The 24,585-nt window shown below is 36.2% G+C and overlaps 1 protein-coding gene across 4 annotated transcripts in view; it reads right to left on the bottom strand.

Annotated features, from left to right (window-relative positions):
* Positions 1–223: 223 nt before the first annotated feature.
* The window catches only part of ASB5 (ankyrin repeat and SOCS box containing 5), a 29,637-nt gene continuing 5,275 nt past the window's right edge, over positions 224–24,585 (bottom strand). Inside the window, exons 1-8 of one of the 4 annotated variants that reach the window (XM_069855750.1) lie at positions 15,857–15,916; positions 10,824–10,891; positions 7,598–7,677; positions 6,426–6,533; positions 4,689–4,839; positions 4,419–4,553; positions 2,866–3,057; positions 224–835 (exon numbers count right to left, since the gene is read on the bottom strand). In XM_069855750.1, the coding sequence (XP_069711851.1) occupies positions 708–835; positions 2,866–3,057; positions 4,419–4,553; positions 4,689–4,839; positions 6,426–6,533; positions 7,598–7,677; positions 10,824–10,881 (852 nt within the window). In that variant the 5' untranslated portion in view covers positions 10,882–10,891; positions 15,857–15,916 and the 3' untranslated portion in view covers positions 224–707. Of the gene's footprint in view, positions 836–2,865; positions 3,058–4,418; positions 4,554–4,688; positions 4,840–6,425; positions 6,534–7,597; positions 7,678–10,823; positions 10,892–15,856; positions 16,136–24,585 lie in introns of those variants that run through there. The other 3 variants (XM_069855749.1, XM_069855748.1, XM_069855747.1) reach the window with 3 other exon arrangements.

Genomic DNA, 24,585 nt, shown 5'->3' with positions numbered 1-24,585 from the left:
CAACAGGATCTCAGCACTAAGGCTGTTGAGAAATATTCCTCTGGAATTTTAAAGTTACTAATTCCACTAATAAACACAGAATCTATAAACTGCGCATAACAAAAACTTGTGATTATGTCCCCTGCAGTACAATTCCAACCCGCAGCACAAGCAGTGAGGAAAAATAAAGGAAGTTCTTCATTGTCATTAATAAATTCCATATATAAAGAAAAAGAAGAAAAACTCACATCTATTTGTTTTATTTTAATCACTGTATATAGTGTACCTATCACCAAGTACTTTTAAGTACACAAACAATAGAAATTTAAAAACACATGAAACAATGACTCCAAATGGACAAACTTAACAAATAATAATGAAGAAACTCTTTGTGGTTCACGTGTGTCAAATATTTTAAAAGTATAAATACAATTAAAATTAACAGCACTAAAGCTATTTAGTAAGTGTTAAGCTGAAGCTGTACAATCATTTCCCAGATTATCAGCACACTCAATTCAATTCAGCCTTATTAGCACCTTGGTACCAGTTGCTGAATGGCTCCCAATTATTACTATATAGGAACAGCAGGTGTCAAAAACATATTTTATTTTTAAGTAATATGCAAAAGGCTTTTTTTTTTCCGCCCAGCAGTTCTTTAGATAAAAGGTACAATAAACAGAAAAAAAGAAAAAGTACTTGTTACTTAAGTTTCTAAAGGTTAGTCTATGTTATCTATACTGTAAGAAATTCTTCAGTATTGTTGGCAACTGGAGTTGTGGGACAAGATGCAGTCTAGCTCTCCCTATGTAATTTCGGATACATAGTCGGCAGAGCTGACAAAGAGAAGGCGGTGAGGCTGCAAACAAAAAAGAAGAGTTTTATTATACAATTATAAAATACAGTACTTTGTTGCAAACAGTCTTTGAAAATAACTCAATTTCTAAAAAAAAAAAAGGTCACATTTTGCAAATGTATCCATTTCCTTCCTTCCTTCCTTCCTTCCTTCTCCTTCATTGCCTTTTGCCCTCAAAGATAAAGACTAGGGCTGCTGAAACCTTATTAATAATAAGGAAAATATTCAAAAAAGTGAGGTCAGGTCAGCAAATAACTTGTGATTTTAGATTAAAAACCTGCTCCCAGAAAATACCAGATATCAACAACTTGACAGGGTTGTTGTTTGGTTTTTTTCTATTATTCATAGAACAGGTCAAATACAAGCTATGACACTACAAGCTGTACTATCAATGCATCTCTGCAAAAAGAATAAGCAGACAAAATACCCTAAGATCCTTGGACTATGTTTAGTGGTCTTAACTAGTTCACGGTAATGCCTTTGTCCCTTGAGGCCTCCCCACTCCCTGCTATCTCCCTACTATAACACACTGCTATCTTTCTTTGTCCAAAGAGCAATGAAATTGGTGAAGGGGCTGGAAAAAAAGTCTTATGAGGAGCAGCTGACGGAACTGAAGTTGTTTAGACTGGAGAAGAGGAGGCTGAGGGGAGACCTCATTGCTCTCTACAACTACCTGAAAGGAGGTTGCAGGGAGGTGGGTAGTGGTATTTTCTCCCAAGTGATAGGTGAAAGGACAAGAGGTAATGGTGTCAAGCTGCAACAGGGGAAGTTTAGATTGGAAATAAGGAAAAGTTTCTTCACAGAAAGGGTTATCAAGCACTGGAACAGGCTGCCCAGGATGGTGGTTGTGTCCCCATCTCTGGAGGTGTTTGAAAAGCATGTAAATGAGGTGCTTGGGGACATGATTCAGTAGTAGACAGGTACGGTTGGAGTTGATGATCTCTAAGATCTTTTCCAACCTAATGTTTCTATGATTTCTCTGGGCAATAACTACTAGCCTTGGTAGTTTTGTGATAACCAACTGTTTTTAGAGGGGAGTTTAACAGCATTCAGACTACAGAGATGTTTTCGGGAGGAAAGCTACTTGTTAGTTACCTCTAAAGAGATGCCCACAGTTACTTCAACAGTTTCTCCCTTTGTTTCCCCATTAGGTCTTGTGGCTTTCTTTCACACTATACAGAGGTCAGTCTAAACAAATCTAGTTCCCTTTGGTATATTCTCTCCCTCTCTAAGGCAACAGACCTTTAGGAGTTTTAGAGAAATCTTAAGTGTTGACTCCTATTTATTGGGTACTTACGATTCAGTAAAGAAAATTCAGAAAATGAGACTTTTATACTTTTAGCTTATAATCAAGAAGTATTTTATATGCACTTAAAAGTATTTTTCAAATGTTGTGAAAGCTGGCAAAAACTAAATATATTTTTAATCTGAAATGGAAGTAGTCTGTTTCTTTTTAGCAAGGTCTGAAACAACCAATAAAAATGCAGCTTTAACACCTAATTTTGTAAACACCCAATAGACATAATCATAGAATCACCAGGTTGGAAGAGACCCACCAGATCATCAAGTCCAACCATTCCTACCAAACACTAAACCATGCCCCTCAGCACCTCGTCCACCCGTGCCTTAAACATATCCAGGGAAGGTGACACAACCACCTCCCTAGGCAGCCTGTTCCAGTGCCCAATGACTCCTTCTCTGAAAAATTTTTTCCTAATGTTCAGCCTGAACCTCCCCTGGTGGAGCTTGAGGCCATTCCCTCTTGTCCTGTGTCCCCTGTCACTTGGGAGAAGAGGCCAGCACCCTCCTCTCCACAACCTCCTTTCAGGTAGTTATAGAGAGGTTGTGGCCTGAGACTAAATATTACTGGCTATATTTATAGTTAGAAAGGATTTTACCTGACTATTAATATAATCATTTCATAAAGCATGATGCTAGCTTCTATAACATGGATTTCTTGAGTTGTTGCCTTTTTTTTTTTTTCTTTAGGAGGGTAGGGTTTAAGAATTCAAGTTATAGTTGCAAAAACTTACCTTCATGGAGGAGCAGCAGTCTCTCCACTAAACTGCTTGGAGCAGCTAAATCAACAGGCCTCTCAAAATCTGTATTTTTGGCATTTATGTCTGCTCCAAATTCAAGGAGTAGGTTTACAATCTCTGTACTAGAATGCTGGGCAGCAGCATGGAGTGGAGTTTCCAAATGCTTTCCTTTCTGCACATTGGCACCTGGTGGGTAGATCCAGATGAAGAAATGTAAATTAAATTATTATTAAAATTGTCATTGAGTAAATAAGATGTTAAAAAAGACCCAAAACAAGCCAATCAAAAAAAAAAACAACCAAGCCTTAGCTGTCTTAGAATGCCACAGTGCATTGAGCCACTATTAATTTTATTGCATAGCAATTATAGCTAATCATATCAATAAGTTTTATTTAACCCATATACTTATCCTAGGTTTTAGAACCTAAGATTAACAACTAGATTTTGAAAGAAAATATTTCATAAAAAGAAGGAAAAGAAAAATCAAATTGGGTTATGTGAACATCATTGCTGCCCCGGTTATATAAAAGTACATTTTGTACATGTTTAAGAAAATCTGCACTACATGAAAATACACTTTCCTTATTTAAGTCTATAAAAATGATCACTAAACTGAAGTTTAGTCTTTATATTTTTGCAAGTGCACCAACTCAAGAAAGAACCAAACTAGGACACTTTATAGTTCTTTGCGTGTTGAAGCTCACAAAGGCTTTGAAATAAGACTGTCATCCCATCCAACCTTTATCAAGGATTTTTTCTATAAAGGACCATATTTTAATTAAGGTGGGATACACAGTCAAGAAAGCTAATGAGGGAAATAACCAAACCCCTTAATTCTCCCTATCCACAGAATTCTAATTATTACACTTTTGTATTAATAAGTAATTGCTAATTTATTTTAAATTAAAATGGACTAAATTAATTTGCAGTAATTCATTCATATTCAAGAAAAAAAATACATACAAGAGAAACAAAAACTAGCTGATATGAAAGAACTTCCCTTACAGGCAAGCCATTAATCCTCCTAAAACTGGGTTTCCTACAAGATTTTTTTAAATTATTCTAGTAGAGGTAAAACTCAAACTTATTGAGAGCGATATTGATCTTGAGACAAAAAAAATGGCTTTTATACAAACTTTTCTCCCTAAATACCTAAATGATGGAACTCAATTGCTAATAAAAGTTCTGTTCAAAGCTCAGTAATTACTATATAAAATTCCTTTCTCAAAGCTGATTTTTTTTACCTTTATTTTTCCTACAGAAAATGAATGCCTACAAAGCTGTAATAGGCCCTGAAATTTTTTAATACCCATTCTTATTGCTCTTGCTTCCTTTTTCCCCTCATATACTTGCTATGACACAAAAAACCCCGAAAATTAAAGAAATACATCTTATTATAAGAAAATATGAATCACAGAATAAACTTAGAAGTAGAGCCCTGCAAGCAAAGGGTTCTAGTTTCATTGATGAGCATAGCTGACTTCAAAGGTGAGTACAGTATGCTTGTTTTACAAACCAGCAGTATTTTTATTTAAATCATGACATACCTGCGTAAAGAAGCTTTCGAATACAATGGATCTGCTGGGAAACACATGCTACATATAGAGGTGTTCCTAAATGAGGAAGATCTTGGTCAACATCTATACCCCAGGATATCAGTACCTCCAGGCATTCACTGTGACCTATCAGTAGAAAGCATGAGAGAGTTTGCTCAACATCAGTAACCTCTCTCATTAGAAATGTGTCCAGGTTTGTCTAAGACTATTATTGAGACATTTGTCAACTGTTCCATGCTTGTTCAGTGGGTAATTTCTTACCTCTGCTGGCTGCTTCATGAGTTGGTGACGGAAGACAGGACTCCCACTGAGCTTTGGCACCGTACTCTAAGAGGAGCTCAGCACATGCTGCGCTACCTCTTGAACATGCATTAAAGAGTGGTGTCACTCCATCAATAGTTGTAGCGTTTACCTAGAATATATAAAATCTATTTAAGAACAGAATTGCAAGATAGGTAAATTCTAAAACAGGATATAGTTTGAAATTGTATTAAAATACCAAAAAATTTACTGGTTAGAATAATGTAGCTTAACTGATCAGTCCCTGTGCTACTCTATTCCTCTCACATCCCTCAGATGAAATCTATTGACTGTTATTCTTGTTGAACTATGTTGAATAAACCAAAATACACCTGGAATAATAAAGAGCACACATTAACATCTGGACAGTAAATAATTTTCAAAAGTCATTGATTGCACTTACCTTGTTTCATTGGTACAAAAAAATCTACACTTTGTTTAGTAATGTTATAATATGGACCTTCTCTGCCACTCTGTCAAGACTGCAAATTCTGTATGAAATGTAAGAATTATTGGCCATCTTGTTCTGTGGCTTTAATCGTAGAAAAGTTTGGGTTGGAAGGGACCTTAAAGATCATCTAGTTCCAACCCCACTGCCACGGGCAGGGACACATCCCATTATATTTCAGAGGATGAAGACAAAGCTGTTTTAATGTGAACCTCACCACCTCACTGGTTAACTGAATATTCCCAGTGTGAGGAAATGGGGAGAGAAATTAGGCAAATTTGTAAGGGCTAATACTACTAAGTGAAGGAGCATAGGCATTAGGAAAATGCTCTTTCCAGGATGTTGGCCTATCCTCTTCTGTGCACTCTCTAAAGCCACCAAAACAGTTAAAAGCACTAAAAAATTCAAATAGGTAAATAAAATTTGTTCTTATAGTTTTGTCTATAGTATCTACAATTTTTGATCTTTTGAATGCTTGTGCTAGCTGAAGTGGAGAGTAATTTGTTTTGGAAATATCTATGTGTTTACTTGTTTTTCTGTAATAACATAGACATATTCTACATGGTTCTCAAAACTGAACTGTAAGGACAAAAAAAAATTTTCATCACAAAGACCAAAGCTTTGGGAAACTTTGCATTTGAACTCTGATGTCAGTAGAGATTGTGGTGAAAGTGGCCTGTAAAGCCTCCTTTTTGTTGTGGGATAACAGACAGACAGCCTGTGTCACGGGTATGGAAAAGAGCCAGTGTTTTTTTGTACTTGGATCAAAGACTCTTAAGAGCACACAGGTGCAGTGTGATAAAATACATTCTGGAGATTAAAAGAACAAGCCACTCACAGCAAGAAGAAACCAGTAGATGGATGCATTCCATATTTTAGAAGAGAAATAATGTCATGAAATTCAAAGAAGAAATAAGGCTGGTGACATACTGCTAGCAGATTCTCTCCAACTCATTACTCTGTCTCAGAGTGCACAACACCCATCTACTTCCCTGTTACTCTTCTTCTGTCTGCTATCTGCTCTCAAACATATAATTATGTGGGTAGATTAGTTTTTTTTTTTCTTTTAACCTAACATCTTTCTGATGATGTTTTTTGTCCCATCAGTTTCCTTTGCTCCATCAGTTTCCTTTGCTAGTTTTCAGATAACATCTTATTTTAAGTAAAGGGGATCAACACAATCACTAGGTATATTGTCTTAGCATTGGACATCATATAAAAAAAAACCAAACAAACAAAACAACCCTTACATTTGCTCCTGCTTCAAGAAGAATTCTTGCACATCCTACATGATCTCCCAGGCAGGCTTCATGAAGAGGAGTTACTTGGTCAATTGTTAGTGTGTCTACATTGTACCCCTAAACAAGATATGAATGACATATAAAGATCACACAAAAGCTTTTAAAAGTCATTTCCTTGCACTACTGTTCAAATGAATAGTTCACAATACTCTAAATAGGCTTAAATCTCTATTTGCAGTAAACAAGTTTTCAGTGAGCATAAAAAGAGTCTTTCACCAATGTTTATAACAGTATAGAAGTAAGTTGTCAGTTCTTCTTTTCTCTAAAATAAGAAATAGGATATAGAATAGGATATAGAGGGTAAAAAGAACATGGAATCAGACTGTTGAGATGCACAGTGATAGGACAAAAGGCATGATGAATTCCATTCAGTTATATGGGAACAAAAATTCAGTGTGGGGACAATGAAATGCTGGAACAGCAGAATGGTTGGTGCATCTTCAGTCTTGGTGATCTTTAAAACTCAACAAGGCCCTGATTCTATGTTGTCCTGTGATTCTCTGAATTCAGGTCTGAAATATTTAGAGTCATGAAAATTAGCAAGGAAATTTTTTGATTGATAAAATCCATCACGTCCTTGACATTTTCTGCAGTAGATGTTGTTTGACTCTTAAGAACTAATAATTACGCCTATTTGCTTTCATCATATGTATTCTACAGCATAATTTTTCAGTACTGCAGTAACTAACATGACAATACAGTAACATTAACATTTAGTTGTTTATAGTCTCTCTGCTATTAAAAAAATTTTTTTTTAAATCACAGCTATGCAAAATGCAGAATCTTTCAGTGATTTTTCCACCCAACAAGTACCTTCCTGACTAGCTCTATTTACCTGCAGTCTTAAAACTACATTGATTTATACCATGCAAGAGGGGAAGACTGATATGCATTTAGATACAGCTTTGGTAAAAAAATTAGGGAGGTAGCTGATTTAAAACATACTGGGGAAATATTTTAAATATTAACTTATATCTTATTATATAAAAAAAACCTCCTAAACATGTATTGCTGTGAGAAATTTAAGTGAAAAAAAGCAAAGCAAAGCATAACAATAATAATCTGCTCTGAGAAATTAGGTAACATTAAAATGAAAGCAATTTTAAGAATACAGCCTTCACCTGTGACAATAAAGTCTTTAGAGAAAGAAGACGTCCTTGACTGGCTGCCTCATGCAGAGGTGAGCGATCTGCCCAAGAACCTATATAATAACAACATTTATTGAGTAAACCATTTAAATCAGAAGGATTTTGAAATGCACAGAGCAAAGCAGAAAATATAATGCACAGAATGAAGCTAACAGTCCTATGAAATTAATTTTTCCTCTTTAGAGGCTATTTCAAACTATCAGTTTCTACACAATAAAAACTGCTCTATTATTAACAGTTATAATACATGATTATAATAAATGATTATTAAATTATTAAATTATAATAAATTATGATCTCTAATAAATGATTATGTGGTACAGAGAGCAAAGTATTGCTATATTGATTTCAGCAAACTGATTTAATAAATTGCCATAGTTCCTACTTCTGTTTTTGCATTGTTGATTCAAAGAAAACCCACCCTTACTTTTTTTTTTGCAGATGGCATATACAAATTTGTAGACTTCAACAAAATGATACTTGAATTTAAATCAGACATAAACCTGCCTGAATAAGTCCTGAAAAGCTGATGTATATCAATATTGAAGTCCTTATGTATTATAAGATTAATCTGCAGCTGCTACACAAGTGCAAGCAGAGAAACACAGTGAAAATCATACTAAAAATATTACTATAGTAGAAATAGGATATTAAGCTTAAGTTCTCATTCTAAGAGGCTATTAGGGCTAGATGTAGATAGATATGCTTAATGTAAATGTTTGGCATTTATTTTCATTTTTTTATTACCCAAAAAAAAGAAGGGGGGGAAGAGGGCAAGAAACCAAACAACTCTGTTTTCACACACATACCCTGCCTGAACTCACAGCCCAGGTCCCAGAAACATCCTGTCGCTCCTGATGAAGAACCTGCCCTATCCTCTAGAAGACTGGCCACTGACAGGCCCCCTCTAATCACATAGGGTTGCAGGCATAGCTGATACTAATTTATTGTATGAATTTTGCAAATCAAATTTGCAAGATCATGCAAATAAGAAACATTTCCAAAATACATTATGAATTACCATTATTTATTCCCGTAAGAAGAAAATCGCTGGAACTGTAAGGTGAGTGAGTTATATCAAGCCACCAAAAATCCCTGAAGAATCACAAAGGCCATTAGCTAAGTACAATGAATTGGTAACAATGGCAGATGAATCTCCGCTGTGTAAATATGTTTGATTTTGTCTGTTGCAATGGACTAGGACTGCCCACAGAGCCAGTTACTGCATTTTAGTGACAAATCAACACACTTTAAATGAGAAAGCTATTGCTTAGTCACTAGCAATCATCAATCTAAGATTTAAAGAACTACTCACTAGAAACAGACCTTGTTTCTGTCTCCTATCAGACCCTTTCTTTCCACTATCCTGTTTCAGAAAGTACACTTTTGGTTACAATTGACTACCCCCTCAAATCACATGAAAAATGGCCAAAAAGTTTAAGATTGCTCAACCTGAAAGAAATCAGATACATAAATCAGAAATCAGATACATAAAAAAAAAATTCAAAACATAAAATAGTGCACAATATGGAAATTGAGACAAAAAACTGCTTTTTGCCTAAAGGTGTAAGTGAACAAAAGTAAAACTTACTCAGATGCAAGACTGTCTTCTCACAGAACATACAACTAACCTGTGGAACTTAACATTATTGGATTCTACTGAGATAAAATTCATCAAAAGAAAAGCACAGCTGAGTATTTAAGTTATTGTAAGACTATATAAAGCTGATCACATAAGTCAAACAAACATAGGAAATTAAAGCTTTGTAAACCTGATGTTAAAAATGCATGGAGACTTCTATTATGTCAGAGCATCCAGTATCCATGAAGCCCCATGTACTCTTTCATCTGTGGGCAAGATTCAGCTTCCAACATTTTCAAAATTATTTCCAGTAAGCTCTGATCACGTGTAGGTATATGCACACACATTGTTCCCTATACTTTTTACTTTAGGCTTATTAAACATAGTATTTTTCAATGCTTATTGCTAGTCAGTATAACAGCTACAAAAACTATACACAAAGTGAATTGGGATTTTAACAGATATTATACCACAAAAACCAAGCTCAGAAATCTTAAAATGACCTGATCTTGATGACATTTTCATCCCAATAAGCTCAGATATATCTAACCTATTGTAGGTTGGATGTGTGCAATCATTATGAGAATTCTGACCAATGTTTTCCTTCTTCTGTAGTAGTATCTGAACCAACACTCAAGTCATTCTAAATCAAATTAATTAGATTCATTAAGTTCTTCTGCTGGGAGCTGCAAAGAATTCCCCAAAAAAACCCCAAACAATTAAAAGCTGTACTTAGCAGCTGCTTTTGAAATTTTGGTCCCCTGCATCTACACAGACGAGAACTTCCCTCTCTTGACAGTTTATCCTACTCCTAGCCATTTATAACTCTAAATACACAGATGCAGATAGGATCTGAAAGTAACATTTTCCCCACCTTTCTTTCCTTCACCTCCTTTACTCTTGGATTGCTCAGAAGAATGTCAATGTCGTTACTCCAATGACATTTGAGAATCAAATTATGCCAGATCCCATTACGAGCTCTGTTTTGCACCTAGACTCACCTTATAACCCCATGTTCATGTAGCAACGTCCAGCAGCAAGCTGGTTCTACTAAATCCATTAAATACAAAATGATTGCATCATCTTTACTAGAAATAAAAAATAAAAGCAAAATGTTGCAGAAATATTTTGTGCAAAACAATTGGAAAAATTTTCACATTTCAACCAATTTATTGATAAACACAGTAATCCATCATTAAATACCACAGGAATAAAAATATGTTAAAAATAAATATGTATCATAAATAAACACCAAAGGTATCTTACAATAAATTCTTTGTCTAGACTGCTGCCTTCCACTAATTTACAAACTTGCTATGTCCCTCACTTAGATGGGCATTTTTAACTTCATTGTTGTCTGTAACAGCAGTATTTGTAAACATAGCCTATTCCAGAACTGTTAATGCATTAATTCCCTACTGATGTAGTTTCTGACAGATGCTGAATACAAAGTATCTCTAACTATATTTAGAAGTCACTTAGTTCCAAGTTGTCTGGTGTCTAGTTTACCAGGAAGGGCTGCCTACATTGCTTTGTAAACAGGAACAAGAACACATTCACTTTATTAACAGGCAAAGTTGAAAAAAACCCCACAAAAAACAAAGTATCATACAATACCTAAATCTCCATCTCCCCATGGCACTTCCAGCCAATTGCAATTATAAATCCTACTCATTTCTTTCAATCTGGAAAATAAAACAAAACAAAACAAAAATCTGTTCCTGCTAGTTAGGCCCGTTCTTGACACACTCCAGCTATGTTTGGAAGGAGATCAGTAGCTTGCTGTAATACGAACTTTCACCCTTCAGTAAACACAGCTTTGAAGATATGAGCAGATACAAGTTGCCAGTTGTTTTTCTTATGCTAAAGGACTACGGCCTTTTTGTTCATTTTTCAGGTTACTTATTTTAACATAACTTTTCAAAGTGATAGTATCTGTGAGTTTGCCTTCCAAGACTAACTGAATTTCAACACAAGAGAAACCCACAAGGAAATCAAGAGAACCTTGGGCTGAATAAGAACTGCAGGACAAACTCAATTTTTAATCTCATGCAATGAGACACAGTTTTGTATCTGCAAAAATTGGTATTAGTACATAATTTGTAAGGGAAGCACTGTCAAGCATTCACATGATGTTTTACTACTTACACACAATATACTTAGAAAAGAGATAAGCAAAGAAATTCTGAACGTTTCAGATGCTATTTGATCTGTATGCTGAACTGTGTTTTTCTTTTAGCAGTTCACTATTGACTCAATTATCTTATAAACAATTGTGTTGTTGTTAAATTGGGGGTTTGATAACTATTTGCAGCAGTTATTTTCAGCAAATGGGGATTTGCAATTCTGACATTGTTCCATTTCAAAGTCACTGATGGTTCATTTTTTTCTTCAGATATTCCTGTGGATTTCACTCCTTTACTACCTGCAATTACCTGTGAGTCACTCCTGCAGTTATAGTAGTAAAATACTAAGTAAAAATATTTTCATCAAAGCCATTACCTCTAGTCACCTCACCCTTTCTAGAAATCTGCCTAGTCTTAAAACCCCCCAGAAGAACAACAACAACAAAATAAACAACAACAAACAACCCATACTAGTTAAAAAGGTATATTAAAAAGTTGGATTTTCAAAACAGCGAGGACTGGAAATGAATTCAAGTCTTTGCACTGACTTCACTGGGAGAAAATTTATGCCAGGGCTCAGCACTTTAGAAAACACTGCTCTACAGGTAAATAGAAGGTGTCCCAGCTCTCAGAAGTAGCAGTATCATCAGAGAACTGAAAATAGAGGCCTGTCACAGTTCATTACTGGGAGATGAAAAACACAGACTACTTGGAAAGCGTTGTAGCTAATATTTATTTCCTCAGGACCATCAAATACAATATATTAAGCTCATCACTGTTACCTTTTATTCCTCAAGATACATTGAGCGCTTCAGTTTGGGGCAACTGAAACAACAGACAAGATCAATAACTGTAACAGAAAAATGCTGTAACGTTATAGTCCCAAGATCAACAGACTTACTTCACTCCAGTTGTTAAAGTTGCCTGATATTTTGTATACGTAATTAAGTTCTAACAAATTTTTACTGTGATACTATGAAGTTATCCCTTCATCTAAATCCCTTGCAGAATGAAGTGTGTCAACTACTCAAATTATACTTTATGATAAAAACTATTGAAAAGAACCTTAAGTCAATGATTAAAAGTTAAGAAATACATCTGTGGTGCTTAACTGCTATATGTTCAACAAAACTGAAGCCACTTCTTTTTAACAAATGAAACTCCAGCAATCAACAGTGAAGAACTCCAAAAGACTCAGAAATTAGGCTACAGGTGACTAAAATACATCTGAGAGAGAAGATGTGGTCCAAGTGGTGTTTAAATATTTCAATATTTCACATAATCTTTGTTTTCAATTGACTGATAATTATATAAAAAAATATACACACAAATCTATAAACCTACACATACAAAAAATGAAACTTTGATTGTTTCAAACCAATATTGGCTCCAATGTTTATGTTCTCCCCATAACAGAAGAGTACTTCAAAACCCTCACTTTATCTTCATATTATCACCAAGGAATCAAAAGACAGAGATTTAATGCTTAAATTTTAAAACCAACCTAATAGCTTATTTTTTCCTGAGTACCTAAGCATTAGAGCGTACACTGAAAGCCTAATCTAATATGTTTATAAGAGTTCTGAGCTTCTGAAATTTCAGCCTTAGATAATAATAAACATGATTAGTCAAGAAACTTCTAGCTTAGATGATTGGTCTTAGAACACACAGGTGCCACAGCAAAGATAGGGACAGAATTTGCTTTTAGGGACATTAAAACATTAACCTTTTTTTTCCTGCTATTCACTACATGTCTTCTAACCTTTGCCACACCCAGAAAAACATAGGGTGTATTTTTCTGAGTATAAACCAAATGCATTCTCAGAATATCAGCCACCTTATACGTCAAAGGAAGGAGGGGCTTTTTGTAAAATACAATATGTGACTGTTGTCAAATACTCGGTTATAAAGTGTTAGAGAGCCAAATAAGCGTGGCACAAGCAACATTACTTTTAACAATTCCTACATTTTGAGTGCTTTGACACTGCAATTTAACACAGTTTTTACACAGAAACATGACCTACTAAACCATATTAAAAATTTCTAACAGCAATATCCAAACCCAGCTCACTTGGCTCTCAACAGAAGCAGCATCATGCTACGTGAAGGCAACGGTAACAACGACTGCAGCAGCAGTTGTTGCTGCTGGCTTTGTGCCGAGCTTTGCATACATAGAAATGTGTCAGGCCACTTCTCTCATCACATGAAAGCACAGCAATAATGCTCCTCTCCATTACTCACGTACAGTGTGCTTCTCCCATCTTCTTGATGGATCAAGAACTGGCTGGATATTTTTCTAGTTGAAAGTAGCTTGCAGACTCTGTGCCATAGCAAGAGCCATAGCTAGAGTACCAAGGTATAAAATCGCATCAACCTCTGAACTCAGTAACCTGTTAGACCTACATCAAATTTGATTCAAGTACATAGTGCAGCTAGTAGTACTTTTTGGCTGTTAATTTCTTAGACAAGTCACTAAAACAGAGTAGGCATTTTTCAGTGGTCTTCCCAACTAGTGGGTGACAGAAAAGGCATACAGACATTCTGAGCTGACTTCAGACTCTGGAGGACTTTTATGTGGAATAATTTTGCTTCTCAAATGCAATCTCTGCCTTAGTCCAGACTGCAAGCCATTTTTCCCAAGCTGTGCTCAGAATCCTCAGTATTTTCCCAGCCTGCCAGAGACTGACTGCAGCACATGGCCTAACCTTTAGCCCTAAGAGCATACCCAGCTGAGTTGCAAAGCTGGAACTAGCGCATAGGAAATTTTGGTAAATTAGCCTGGCTGTAGACACTCAGACTAGTTGGCTGAAATTTTTTTCCTTTTTCTGCCCTTCTTCCAAATCTTATCATGACATATTCCACTCCTTCCATCACTTTTAGTCCATTTTCCAATCTGCATATTCAATTACATACTGCATTGCAGTATGGCTTTCTCTTCCTTTCTTCTGTAAGGCTGGCTGAAGAACAAAGTCACCTTTGGGTACTTCCATGGATGGGAACAGAGAAGGAAGAAAAGATATTCAATACTGGATATAGCTGTTACTCAGGTTAACTGCAACAGAAGTCTCTCAGTACTTCAAGATGTCCCTCAATAAATATATACACTCAGTCTGGCAATCACAAAGAGGCTGTAAGTAGCTAGACTCCGTTAAGATGGATTATCAGCAAATTTTACTTTCCATATTTTACTGTGATTTTGAAAATTTCAAAACTTGATTAACTGCAGCTATTTCTTTATAAGAATAGGAAAAGAGCCTAACCCTGAACCATACCAAGGAGTGGCTAGTGCTAACATTGATAAACTTCTGTAATTTCTATTCAGTCTGAGGCAAGTATCCTAGTTTTGGGGGGAACTACTGACCTAATTAGCTGAAAGGTTCATAAATAAAAGTTCCTGTTGATATGGAAATCTGAGCCCAAACAGTGAACAATATGAGGGTAAAAGACATACTGTGTATTAAAACTGATGAGTAAATAGAACTTTACAGTACCATTGCATTCAGTCACTTGGGAAGCTATGGTAACTGCTGCTTAAATTCTTGAATACTGCTCAGTTCTAAAACTGGCAGTACTGGAAATTAGCAAAGGTATTTTAAGCTTAATTCTCATGTAGCTATGCTTTACATGGTAAATTCATAATTATGTTTATGCACAATACATCCAATCTCTCTCTCCTTTCCTTGATTATTTTAAAATCTTCAGGTTTTAATTTGATATATTAATAAGTATTTCAAGTTTAACTTCCTTGTTTTCTTTTTTGTTTCACACCAAGGCTTCTGATATGGTCAATATTATTTGGAATTATGATCACTGTCTTTAAAAAAATCCCACCAGACTCTCACAATTACTCAAAGCTCCCATCTACCCACTTGTATTATGAAAAAAAATAGGAAAATATGGCAGAGACAATAGCAGTCCTAAACACTTCTTTTATGATAGAGTTTATTTGTCATTGCTGAAAACATCAAGTGTCTGGCAACTTACATAGCTCTTAAGTACTTCTTTATGCAAATCCTTACAGTTGTATCTTTGTCTTTAGTGTCCTAGTACAGGACAATAATTCTGTCACTTGTAGTTCCTCCAATGCCTACCATGTCAGCTACTTATAGACTTCTCTTTACATATAAAGCCATATAGTTTACTCCTCTCCCCCCTTTCATTCCCCAGTTCCTTGTTGTAAACAATTAGCCTTCAGTATCCTTCTGAGAGTACAGTGAAAGTCAGAGTAAGTCAAGCCTTAAACACTTGCATAAAACAAATAGGGCAGATAAACAAGAAAGGATATTTTAGATCAGCTGATAAGCATGCAGAAAGAACAAAAATAGCTTTGACACATTTGTGTTAACCCATGCAAGACTATAAAAGTGCCACTAACATAGGCATACATTTATATTACAGCTAGGAAAAAAACCCAAACTAATAATAAAAACAAATAAAACCAAATATTTTAGAGCTAGACCATCATAAATTGGGTCAGCTTAGCATATTTCAGTACACAGTTTCTGGAATGGCTGTTCTACTAACCTTGGCTGGTCAGAATACCCCAGCTAGCTTTTCGTTTTGCAGGACACTCCCCTATACTTTCTAGGCGTCTTTTGGGGAGATTCTGGCTCCTCTGAACAGCAGCGTTTGTTGTCATTATTTGTTTCTTGAGGAAAGCCTGTTTGTCATTGGTGCCAGTACTCTGCTCTGACGAACAGCCACAAATGGATTTCTACTACGTTTTTTCCTCCTTTCGCTTTTTCATAAAGGATCTTGCTGTACTTACTGCAGAATGGCTACAACACTGAAATCCATTCAGTAACATTTACTAGCTTGGACTAGTGAGTAGCTAGTGGGGGAAGGGAAGGACTGCTGTAGCATTTTCTATTTTTAAAACAGAGAAAGAATCAGCTTAGCTACAGCATGAGTCTTAACTACATGATTTAAATGGAAAGAAGGTGTTAATTTTTTAATCATTTCACCAAAAAAGAAACGGATTCTTAAAGCATAAGTATTCAGTGCTTCGTTGCTTGAATAACAAGCAATCTAGACCAGAAAAACTAAAACTGTTTTATCAGAATGGCAATTCTTTTAATAATATTGACAATAATTATTACTGCATCAGGCTTTATTCATATGTAACTTGCAGCTAAGATACATCTTGGAATTCAGAAGAATTCATGAAACTATGAAGCACTACTGGAGTTTTATGTTTGTTTTGGGGTCTCTAGGTATTTTGGGTTTGTTTTTTTTTTTTTGCTTTGTTTTTTAATAGGGGACAAGGTATCCTACAGATATCAACTGGAAACGAACAAATAAAAGCATGGTTTGACTACCAAAACAAATTAAGATATTTTGCTGGTTATGTTGAAAGTCTGATCTCAGTATGGAAGTAAGGCCGTAGTCTTGTCAGAAGCAGCACAAGTCAATATACTTTAAAATAATAACAAAAATAGGGTCAACCAACCACAAGCAGAATTTTTTTGTTTATTACTATGTATAATGCTGACAATATACAAAAGAAATCTGCAATCCATAATAAAATTCCAGCATGGATAAAGAAGACGGTGATTTCTCTGTACTAATATGTTAAGATGTCACCTTTACCTCCCACCACTTCCTTCTAGTATTTCCTCAATATCATCTTCTACTGATCTAAAACCTTTTAAGAGGAAATTAACATTACTGGGTTTCTTTGATATTACTCCTTTCAGGTACCTGACAAAAATTAACCCCTAATATGCTGAAAAAATAACACAGGTATTTAACGAAATTTCATATATCCCTCATTTTTCTTTAAGAGAAAATCAGTGGCAAGATTATAGTTAGGCAGGGTAAGGGAAAGGAGGAGCAGCTGTGAATTTTACCTTCAAATTACAAGAACAGCCCCAACAGAATGGTGCTACACTCTGTACAGAGCAGAAGCAGGTGGGCTACTGCTATTCTCACGACAGAAAAATCCCTGCATTCTCCCAGACATTACACTGCTTTCAGAAAGTTGTTTTTCTCAGGTTTTACCTAGATGAACGAACCAGAAGACCTCACAGACTAAAACAAACACTTCTATGTATTGAGCAATCAGACTCTGCCAGTAAGTCTTGAATAAAGGTTTCACAAAAGGACTCATTTTAAAAGGTCACATTAGAAATATATCACTTTAATCCTAGAATTACTTGTTAAATTGTCGTGTTTTCTTCACATGAGTAAATACTGGAAGATGACTCAACAGGAAAGCTTATTAAGGACACGTATACACATGTCTGTGTCAGAAAGGTATCAGCACTCTAGGTAAGAAATAACTGATGACAATTTCTGTACTTGCCATGGCTCTGAGGATCATCTCAGTTTTACAATTCCTTTCTATTTGGAATGGAATCCCAGGACTTTCAGGAGAAGGCGCTAAGGATCAGGATCAAGCAAAGTATCTGGCATGGCAGGGCAGAGATTGCCAGTAGGCTGGGAAGACAAGACCTACATCTTTTTGAAGGAGTTTTGTGGGTAGGGCTGTCAGTTGAGAATGAAGCTAGGTCCTTCTAGAGGAGTGCTACAAACCCGAAAGTAGTTTACACAATTTGCTATCCAGAGATATTCCAGCTCGCATTCCATCCCTTACTAGCCTCAGAAGTGTGACTTGCAGATACAAGGAAACCAGCAGATACACTGACAGTTTCCACAGTTTCAAACAAGAAAAGCCCCAGGGGACTTAGCAGCAACTGCTCACTCTTATCCAGAGGACTATGTTGGAAGCAATGAGCTACCAATTGAATCAGAATTCCTCCAAAACCTGCCACCTTCAAGGAAAGGGTACTAGGAAAACACCTCTTGACACTTGCCACCCATTAAGTTATTTTGAACACTTTGGAAGACATCAGAATGCAATGCATAAAAATACACACTATCTTCTTCCATACTTTGAAGAAGGCAAAGCTTATCCCATTCAGGACTGCAAAAGTAACTTTTCACTAAATTCTGTCAAGTACAACCATTCATCCTCCATGCAAAAGTTACTGAGAATTCCTATCAAAACCATAAATAAAAAAGTGAAAGCTAGACCAACATCAGAAATCAAATGGAAATCTTTTAAAAATATAATTGAGATATTAGCATACAGAGGGGATGAATATACAATTAAAACCATGGAGTAAGACTGAAGAACTTGCTATTTCACTTCCATCTCTAATATGGAATTGATATATGATCTTCCTCAATTCAGCTACCCATACATCACGTTACATTCGGTACAAAATAAAAATCAGTTTTTCTTAACTTCATTAGGTAATAAAAGCGTTAACATCTGACACTACTTCAGCTTGGTACACTGGTTGTGTTCTTCAGATCTTTCTCTTTAGAAGACACACACTTCCAAAATGCGCTAGCAAACCTAAAACAGAAATTGAAGTAGATATCCAAGGATACAGAATATACAGTAGGCAAACAAGCAGTTAGAGACAATATTTAGATTATAGTTACTCATGGATGCAATGCAGCTATCTGTACAAAAAAGGCAGCCAGAGGAAGGGGCAGATACTATATTCTGAGAGAAGGAAACTGGAGGATTTTACTGATGAGTTTGGAATTGACTTAATTTAGCAGACAAGCTTTAAATAAACCACTATGTTGCATTTTAACTTTTATAACTCAGGGGTAGAACTGTTAAAGGAAACTTCAAAGTGACTTCCTTCTTTTTTAACCAGACTTTTACACAAAGAAATATCAGTACAGTTGCAAGATTTCTATATCTGCAAACAGCTCTGAGTTTACAGGGGCAGAAGTTCTTAACACCTGGCAATGAAAATCAAAGAACGAAAACACTTCTTAAGGCAAAAAAAAATATATGTAATTGATAACACACAAAAAAAGTATTAATATAAATGACAAAAAAACTCCAACACCTTTCAGCACATGATATAGCCAAATAAAATACAGTCCAAACTCCAACATCAATCATTTGTCCTAGGAAATACTGGACAAAATTGCACTATATTTCTATGTCACGGAGCAGTGTTTTGTGTGAAATCTTCCTCAAGCTAACCCACAGATGAGCCATCTTTGCTTCCCCAAGTGTTCTGTAGTTTGAGATTCATTCTACTTTTCTGACCAGGATTATTATAGAGTCACAGTGACTGCACAGAACCTATCCAACTAAATTTTGGAACTGGACTAGAAGCTGCCTCTTCCTGCTAATGTGACCCACAGACTACAACCACAAAGCTGAAATGATTGATAGGCTCCCTGGATCTCGGTGCCAGTACCCGAAAAATTGCCTGTCATTTGACATTCCCAGAAATGAAATAGCAGAGATCTTGAACATTCCCCCCTGTAGGAGAAGCCAAGGTGAAGCAAGCTAGAAATAATTACAGAAACATGGTTGCCGACAAGAACATAGACTCCTAAACACTGGCCAATGTTAAACCCTGTTGTGCCAGCTCAAAACCAAAGTATTTAAATGCACCATAAAATTAGTGACAGAGCTCGAACAGCAGGACTGGGAAAGGACTGAAAAAAAAACCCCAGCCAAACAGATTCTTGCATCAAGCCATACTTCATAGCCAACACAATGATACAAGTCTGTAGCAGCCAACCAAAAGCTCAGGCACTACCCAGGTGTCACCCCTAGCCCTCTGTCTTCCACATCTTAAAAAATGACAGCAGATATGCAGATAATATTTAGATGGTCATTAGTTATTTAAGAAAAAAATCACATTTCTCCATGCCACTTTAAGCATTTTACAAAGTTAGCCTGTTCTTTATACAGTAAGATCACTTTCTCTGCACTGGAAATCAAAATTATTGCTATTACTGTTACTACTACTATTATTATTATTATCATAAAAGCAGCAACAGCATCACTAATAATTTTCCTGCCTGTTCCCCTGATATTTCTACAGTTGTTAGGCCTTGTATCCTTGGATGCTGGCAATCAGAAGACTGAGAAAAGATTTAAAATTTAAAATTTAAAAAATTAAAAATATAAGTGGATTTGCAATATGTACTCGCCAGACATCTTCAGGCAAACAGGCAGTGGTAACACAGAATATTTGCCAGTATGTAAGCTAAAGTAAAACAAACCACAGCAGTCATGCTGATAAATCTAGTCAAATCGGTTATCAGGCAGGCCTGGGCTACAGATATTGACAGAGAAGAAAAACACAAAGCATGAGACCAATGTTCAGCAGAACAGTCGTACAGAGCACCACAGATGAATCCTAAGCAAATTACCATAAGAGAATAGCTATAAAGGGAGGGATCATATCTACTGCCAGAAAGATTCTAGACATAGCAAAAAGTAACATCCACTAGTGCAACAGATGCAGCATACCATACTGGATTTATGACCAACCAGCCAGCATTGCTGCAATCCTGAATAGAGCTCATACTTAGGCACGTAATTCATTCCCCCACAGCCATCATCATCTAATCCTGCCAGAAGTTCACTCGCTGCTTGCCTGCATTGCAAATGTTTGAGAACATCCCCTACAAGAGAGAAGTGTGAATAGCAGAACCCTGGCCATAACAAGTCCACAGCTGAGGGAAGGAACATCACCTTCAGGGAGCTATGCTATTTTAGTCTTCTCTTGTTGCCTTACGTCCCATCGCTGAAAAAATACCAGTGCACATGGTTATATTTGAGCTTGCCCCAATCAGTACTGGTGTTTCCTAAAGGTTTTTCTTTAACAATAGTTCTCTTTAAAGCCTTGCAGGCAGACTGCATCAGGATTATCTTTCAGTATCATTGCTATATACCTTTAAGACCCCAGGTTTTAAGCTACATCAAGAGCTCATAATGTTTAATTTTGTACTTGTTTGGAGTTCATCATTAATTTCAACCAGAAAAATAAATCAGCTGATGACGGGGATTTCCACGCGAGTTAATTTAAGAATGTGCACATCAAGCAAGCCAACAGGACCAAGGCTGGTGACAAGTTAAGGTCCATCTTCAGAAAACACACATTTCAAGCAGATGCACATAAACAATACTGAACATAAAATACAGCTTGTGGCAATGTCATTCTCACGATCCTGACATTCAAATACAGATAGTAAAAAATAAATAAATACATCCACAAAGGAATACACAGTACAGGATATCTCTGTTCCTTTCAGGGAAGGAAGTATGCAAACAGGCTCCAGCAGATATATTCACTAGAAGTTTATGTAGCCTCAAAGATTTACTTTAAGGTGAGGAAGAGTCAGTGCTTTCCAGCAGATGTGCTTTGCTTCTGTTGCTGAAAACAGGTCAGGGCTCTGGCCACACCAGTCTAGTCACATCATATAATTTTTACTAAAATTCCTTTAAGGTAGATTATGTTCTTCAGAAGAGAAAGGCTCTGGTATCTTGTTGATACGTGGTATCATTTGCTTAATTCTAACCAAGTGCCTTATTAAGATTTATTTTGAAGTATGACTCTTTGGCAGTTATTTGTCATACCAGGCAAAGTTATTTAGCACACAAGAGAAGACGAGCTCCATCAAAAAAAATCTTCCTTCTGAACTTTTCAAAAGGAACATTCACACTATCTTAAGCATTTTTACACCATTAGCTTCCATGCTGCATATGAAAAACAATTGCTAAATGTGGTGCCTTACACCAAGTGGTGTGGTGAATAGCTATGTCGTACAATATTCATGTCATTACTAAATTAATCTCTATTGTATCCAGGAAGCTAGTGGAGAACTTATATGGCTTTTATTAATAGAACTGTGATCTCTGTGGAATGCAAGTTGAGAAAATGCCTCGTGCCTATCTTCTCTACCTAACAACTGTTGCTGAGTGACATTATCAATTGCAACTTGTTAGAATAAAACAATAGGAAAACTTTGCTCTAATCATTCACAACAGTTCAAAATGTAATCAAGCTCTCCAAACAGAGGATCTCCAACAGTAAAACATAGCATTATTTCATATTTATGAGTTACATTTAATGGACTGGTTTCTTAGGTCGACCCAAGCAGCATCCAGTGTAAAGAAAAAGAAGGAAACAGAAGTCTTCATACTATTTAAAAGCCTCATAATCCTGAAAGGAGATGGGGACTCCAGACTTGAACTACAACAACCCTATGGATGGCTTAATTTAGGGTAACTAGAAATAACTAGTGTACTGAGCATTCCTACCATGCCTGGCCAAGGCAAATACAGCAAAGACAGGTAGCTTCAAACTTGCTATGTTCACGCAAGAGCAGACATTTTAAAAACTAACTTAAATGAAATCAGAGCATATTCACCTCTCAAGCTCTACAAAACCAGTATATTTTGAGAAGCTGTACTCCAATTATACAAATTCTGCTTTCAAATAACTCTGAAATATTACTTACAAATAGCATAGTTATGCATAAACTGATAATTTTATGAAAAAGAGCTGCAGTAACTGACATAATTAAAAAACATGAGAAAAAGCATTTTATGTTGTCAGATCTGCTTGGCTAATGTATCAGACTCCAGATATCTGTATAGGTAGAATCATAGAATTGTTAAATACTGAAAGGACATAATAAGGTCTCCTTGCGTCTTCTCCAAGCTGAACAACCTAGATTCTCTCAGCCTCTCCTCACAGAGAAGATGTCTCAGGCCTTTGATCATATTTGTGGCCTTCCTCTGGACCCACTCCAACAGATCCATATCCTTCCTGTGCTGAGGACTCCAGAGCTGGACACAGTGTTCCAGGTGTTGTCTCACCAGAGCAGAGCAGAGGGGCAGAATCACCTCCCCTGATGTGCTGGCTATGCTTCTTTTGGTGCAGCCCAGGATACAGTTGGCCTTCTGGGATGTGAGCACACATTGCCAACTCACATTATGCTTCTCAACCACCAGGACCCTCAGGCCCTTCTCCGCAGGGCTGCTATCAATCTATTCATCCCACAGCCTGTATTCATACCGAAGGTTGCCCTGACCCAGATGCAGGGCCTTGCACTTCACCTTGTTGAACCTCACAAGATTTTCACAAGCCAATTTCTCCAGCTTTTCAAGGTCCTTCTGGATGTCATATTGTCCCTCAGGGGTGTCATTTCCAGCTAAAAGCACTTTCACAGGTACTGACTATAAGGTTTAATTTTAATAAAATAAGACTCCTTTTGCCTCATAAAAGTTTACAAATGGGAATTATACAGGATTTTATAAAGTTATCAGATATATTGAAGTACTGACTCTTGCATGCATCCAAGCTCTTCCCAGTATTTGTCAGAAGAGCTTATATTTTGGAGACCTAAAACATCTGACAATAAATTAACTATTAAAATTTGAAACACACTTCAAAATCACTTCATACAGAGCTACTGCCTCATCCTAAAGCAATTGAACTATAAAACTCATCTGAAGCTCCAACTCAGATGTGACCAGCTAGGTGGTACAGTACAAAGAGTTTAAAGGTTCAGTTTAATCCTTTGGTTTGTATCCAGCAACAGCTGTACAAACAGCTGTTAATAACTTCACAGGTCTGGAAATACAATGCAAGAAGAAATTTTGCTGTGCAGATCACTGTCACTGCAGATAGCCTGCTAAGGAACTAATTATATCCAAAGTCAATTTGCAAGCTAGTTCAGTTTTGTACGTTAGTTTGCAGGACACAATTTTAAAATTGAATAAACATATACATGCTATTACATTTTCCATAAAAAAGACATGAATAAAATGTAGACTTTTGCAAATTTTCTACAGTAATGAATAAACACATGTTCACTTCAACACAATAAAAAAGAAAAGCTAGGCACCATAACCTATTTACTACCCAACTACGGTCACTGATGATAAAGCACTTATCTCTAAATAACTAATCAGTCCTTTTCAATCCAGTGGGGCAAGTACGTGTATGCGCATAAGCGTTTACAAAATGAGTGCCAAAGTAAAATAATCCAGTAAATGGGACCTTTATAGTAGAACAGATCCCTTTGTAATTTAATTCTTTTATGGCAGTAATACCACTGACTTTAATTCTGATAGTTTATTAAGACATGGGTCTTTAATTTTAAATTAATGTAAAAGACTGCAGAGTTCTGTCCTGCATTTGTTGCTATTTAGTTTTTTACTATTGTGGATGATATACTATTGCAGATGATATACTATTGCATTTATTGTTATAAAATACAGTAAATGACACTAAACTGCAGGTGCTGCAACAGCTTAGACAAACAATTCAAAATAAACTTGAGTAAAATGGAGAAGCTGTCTTGTTATCAAGAGCAAGACATTAGCTGAAGGCCAGTATGAAGTATTATACTTCGAGGAAAATGCAAATGCACAGTACAGTGGTTTTGTTTTAACATGAGGTTCATAGAAT

Source organism: Phaenicophaeus curvirostris, chromosome 4 (genome assembly GCF_032191515.1).
Source record: "Phaenicophaeus curvirostris isolate KB17595 chromosome 4, BPBGC_Pcur_1.0, whole genome shotgun sequence".
Lineage (NCBI taxonomy): Eukaryota > Metazoa > Chordata > Aves > Cuculiformes > Cuculidae > Phaenicophaeus > Phaenicophaeus curvirostris.
Note: the sequence above shows the minus strand (reverse complement) of the source record. Positions and strands in the feature narration are given on the sequence as shown.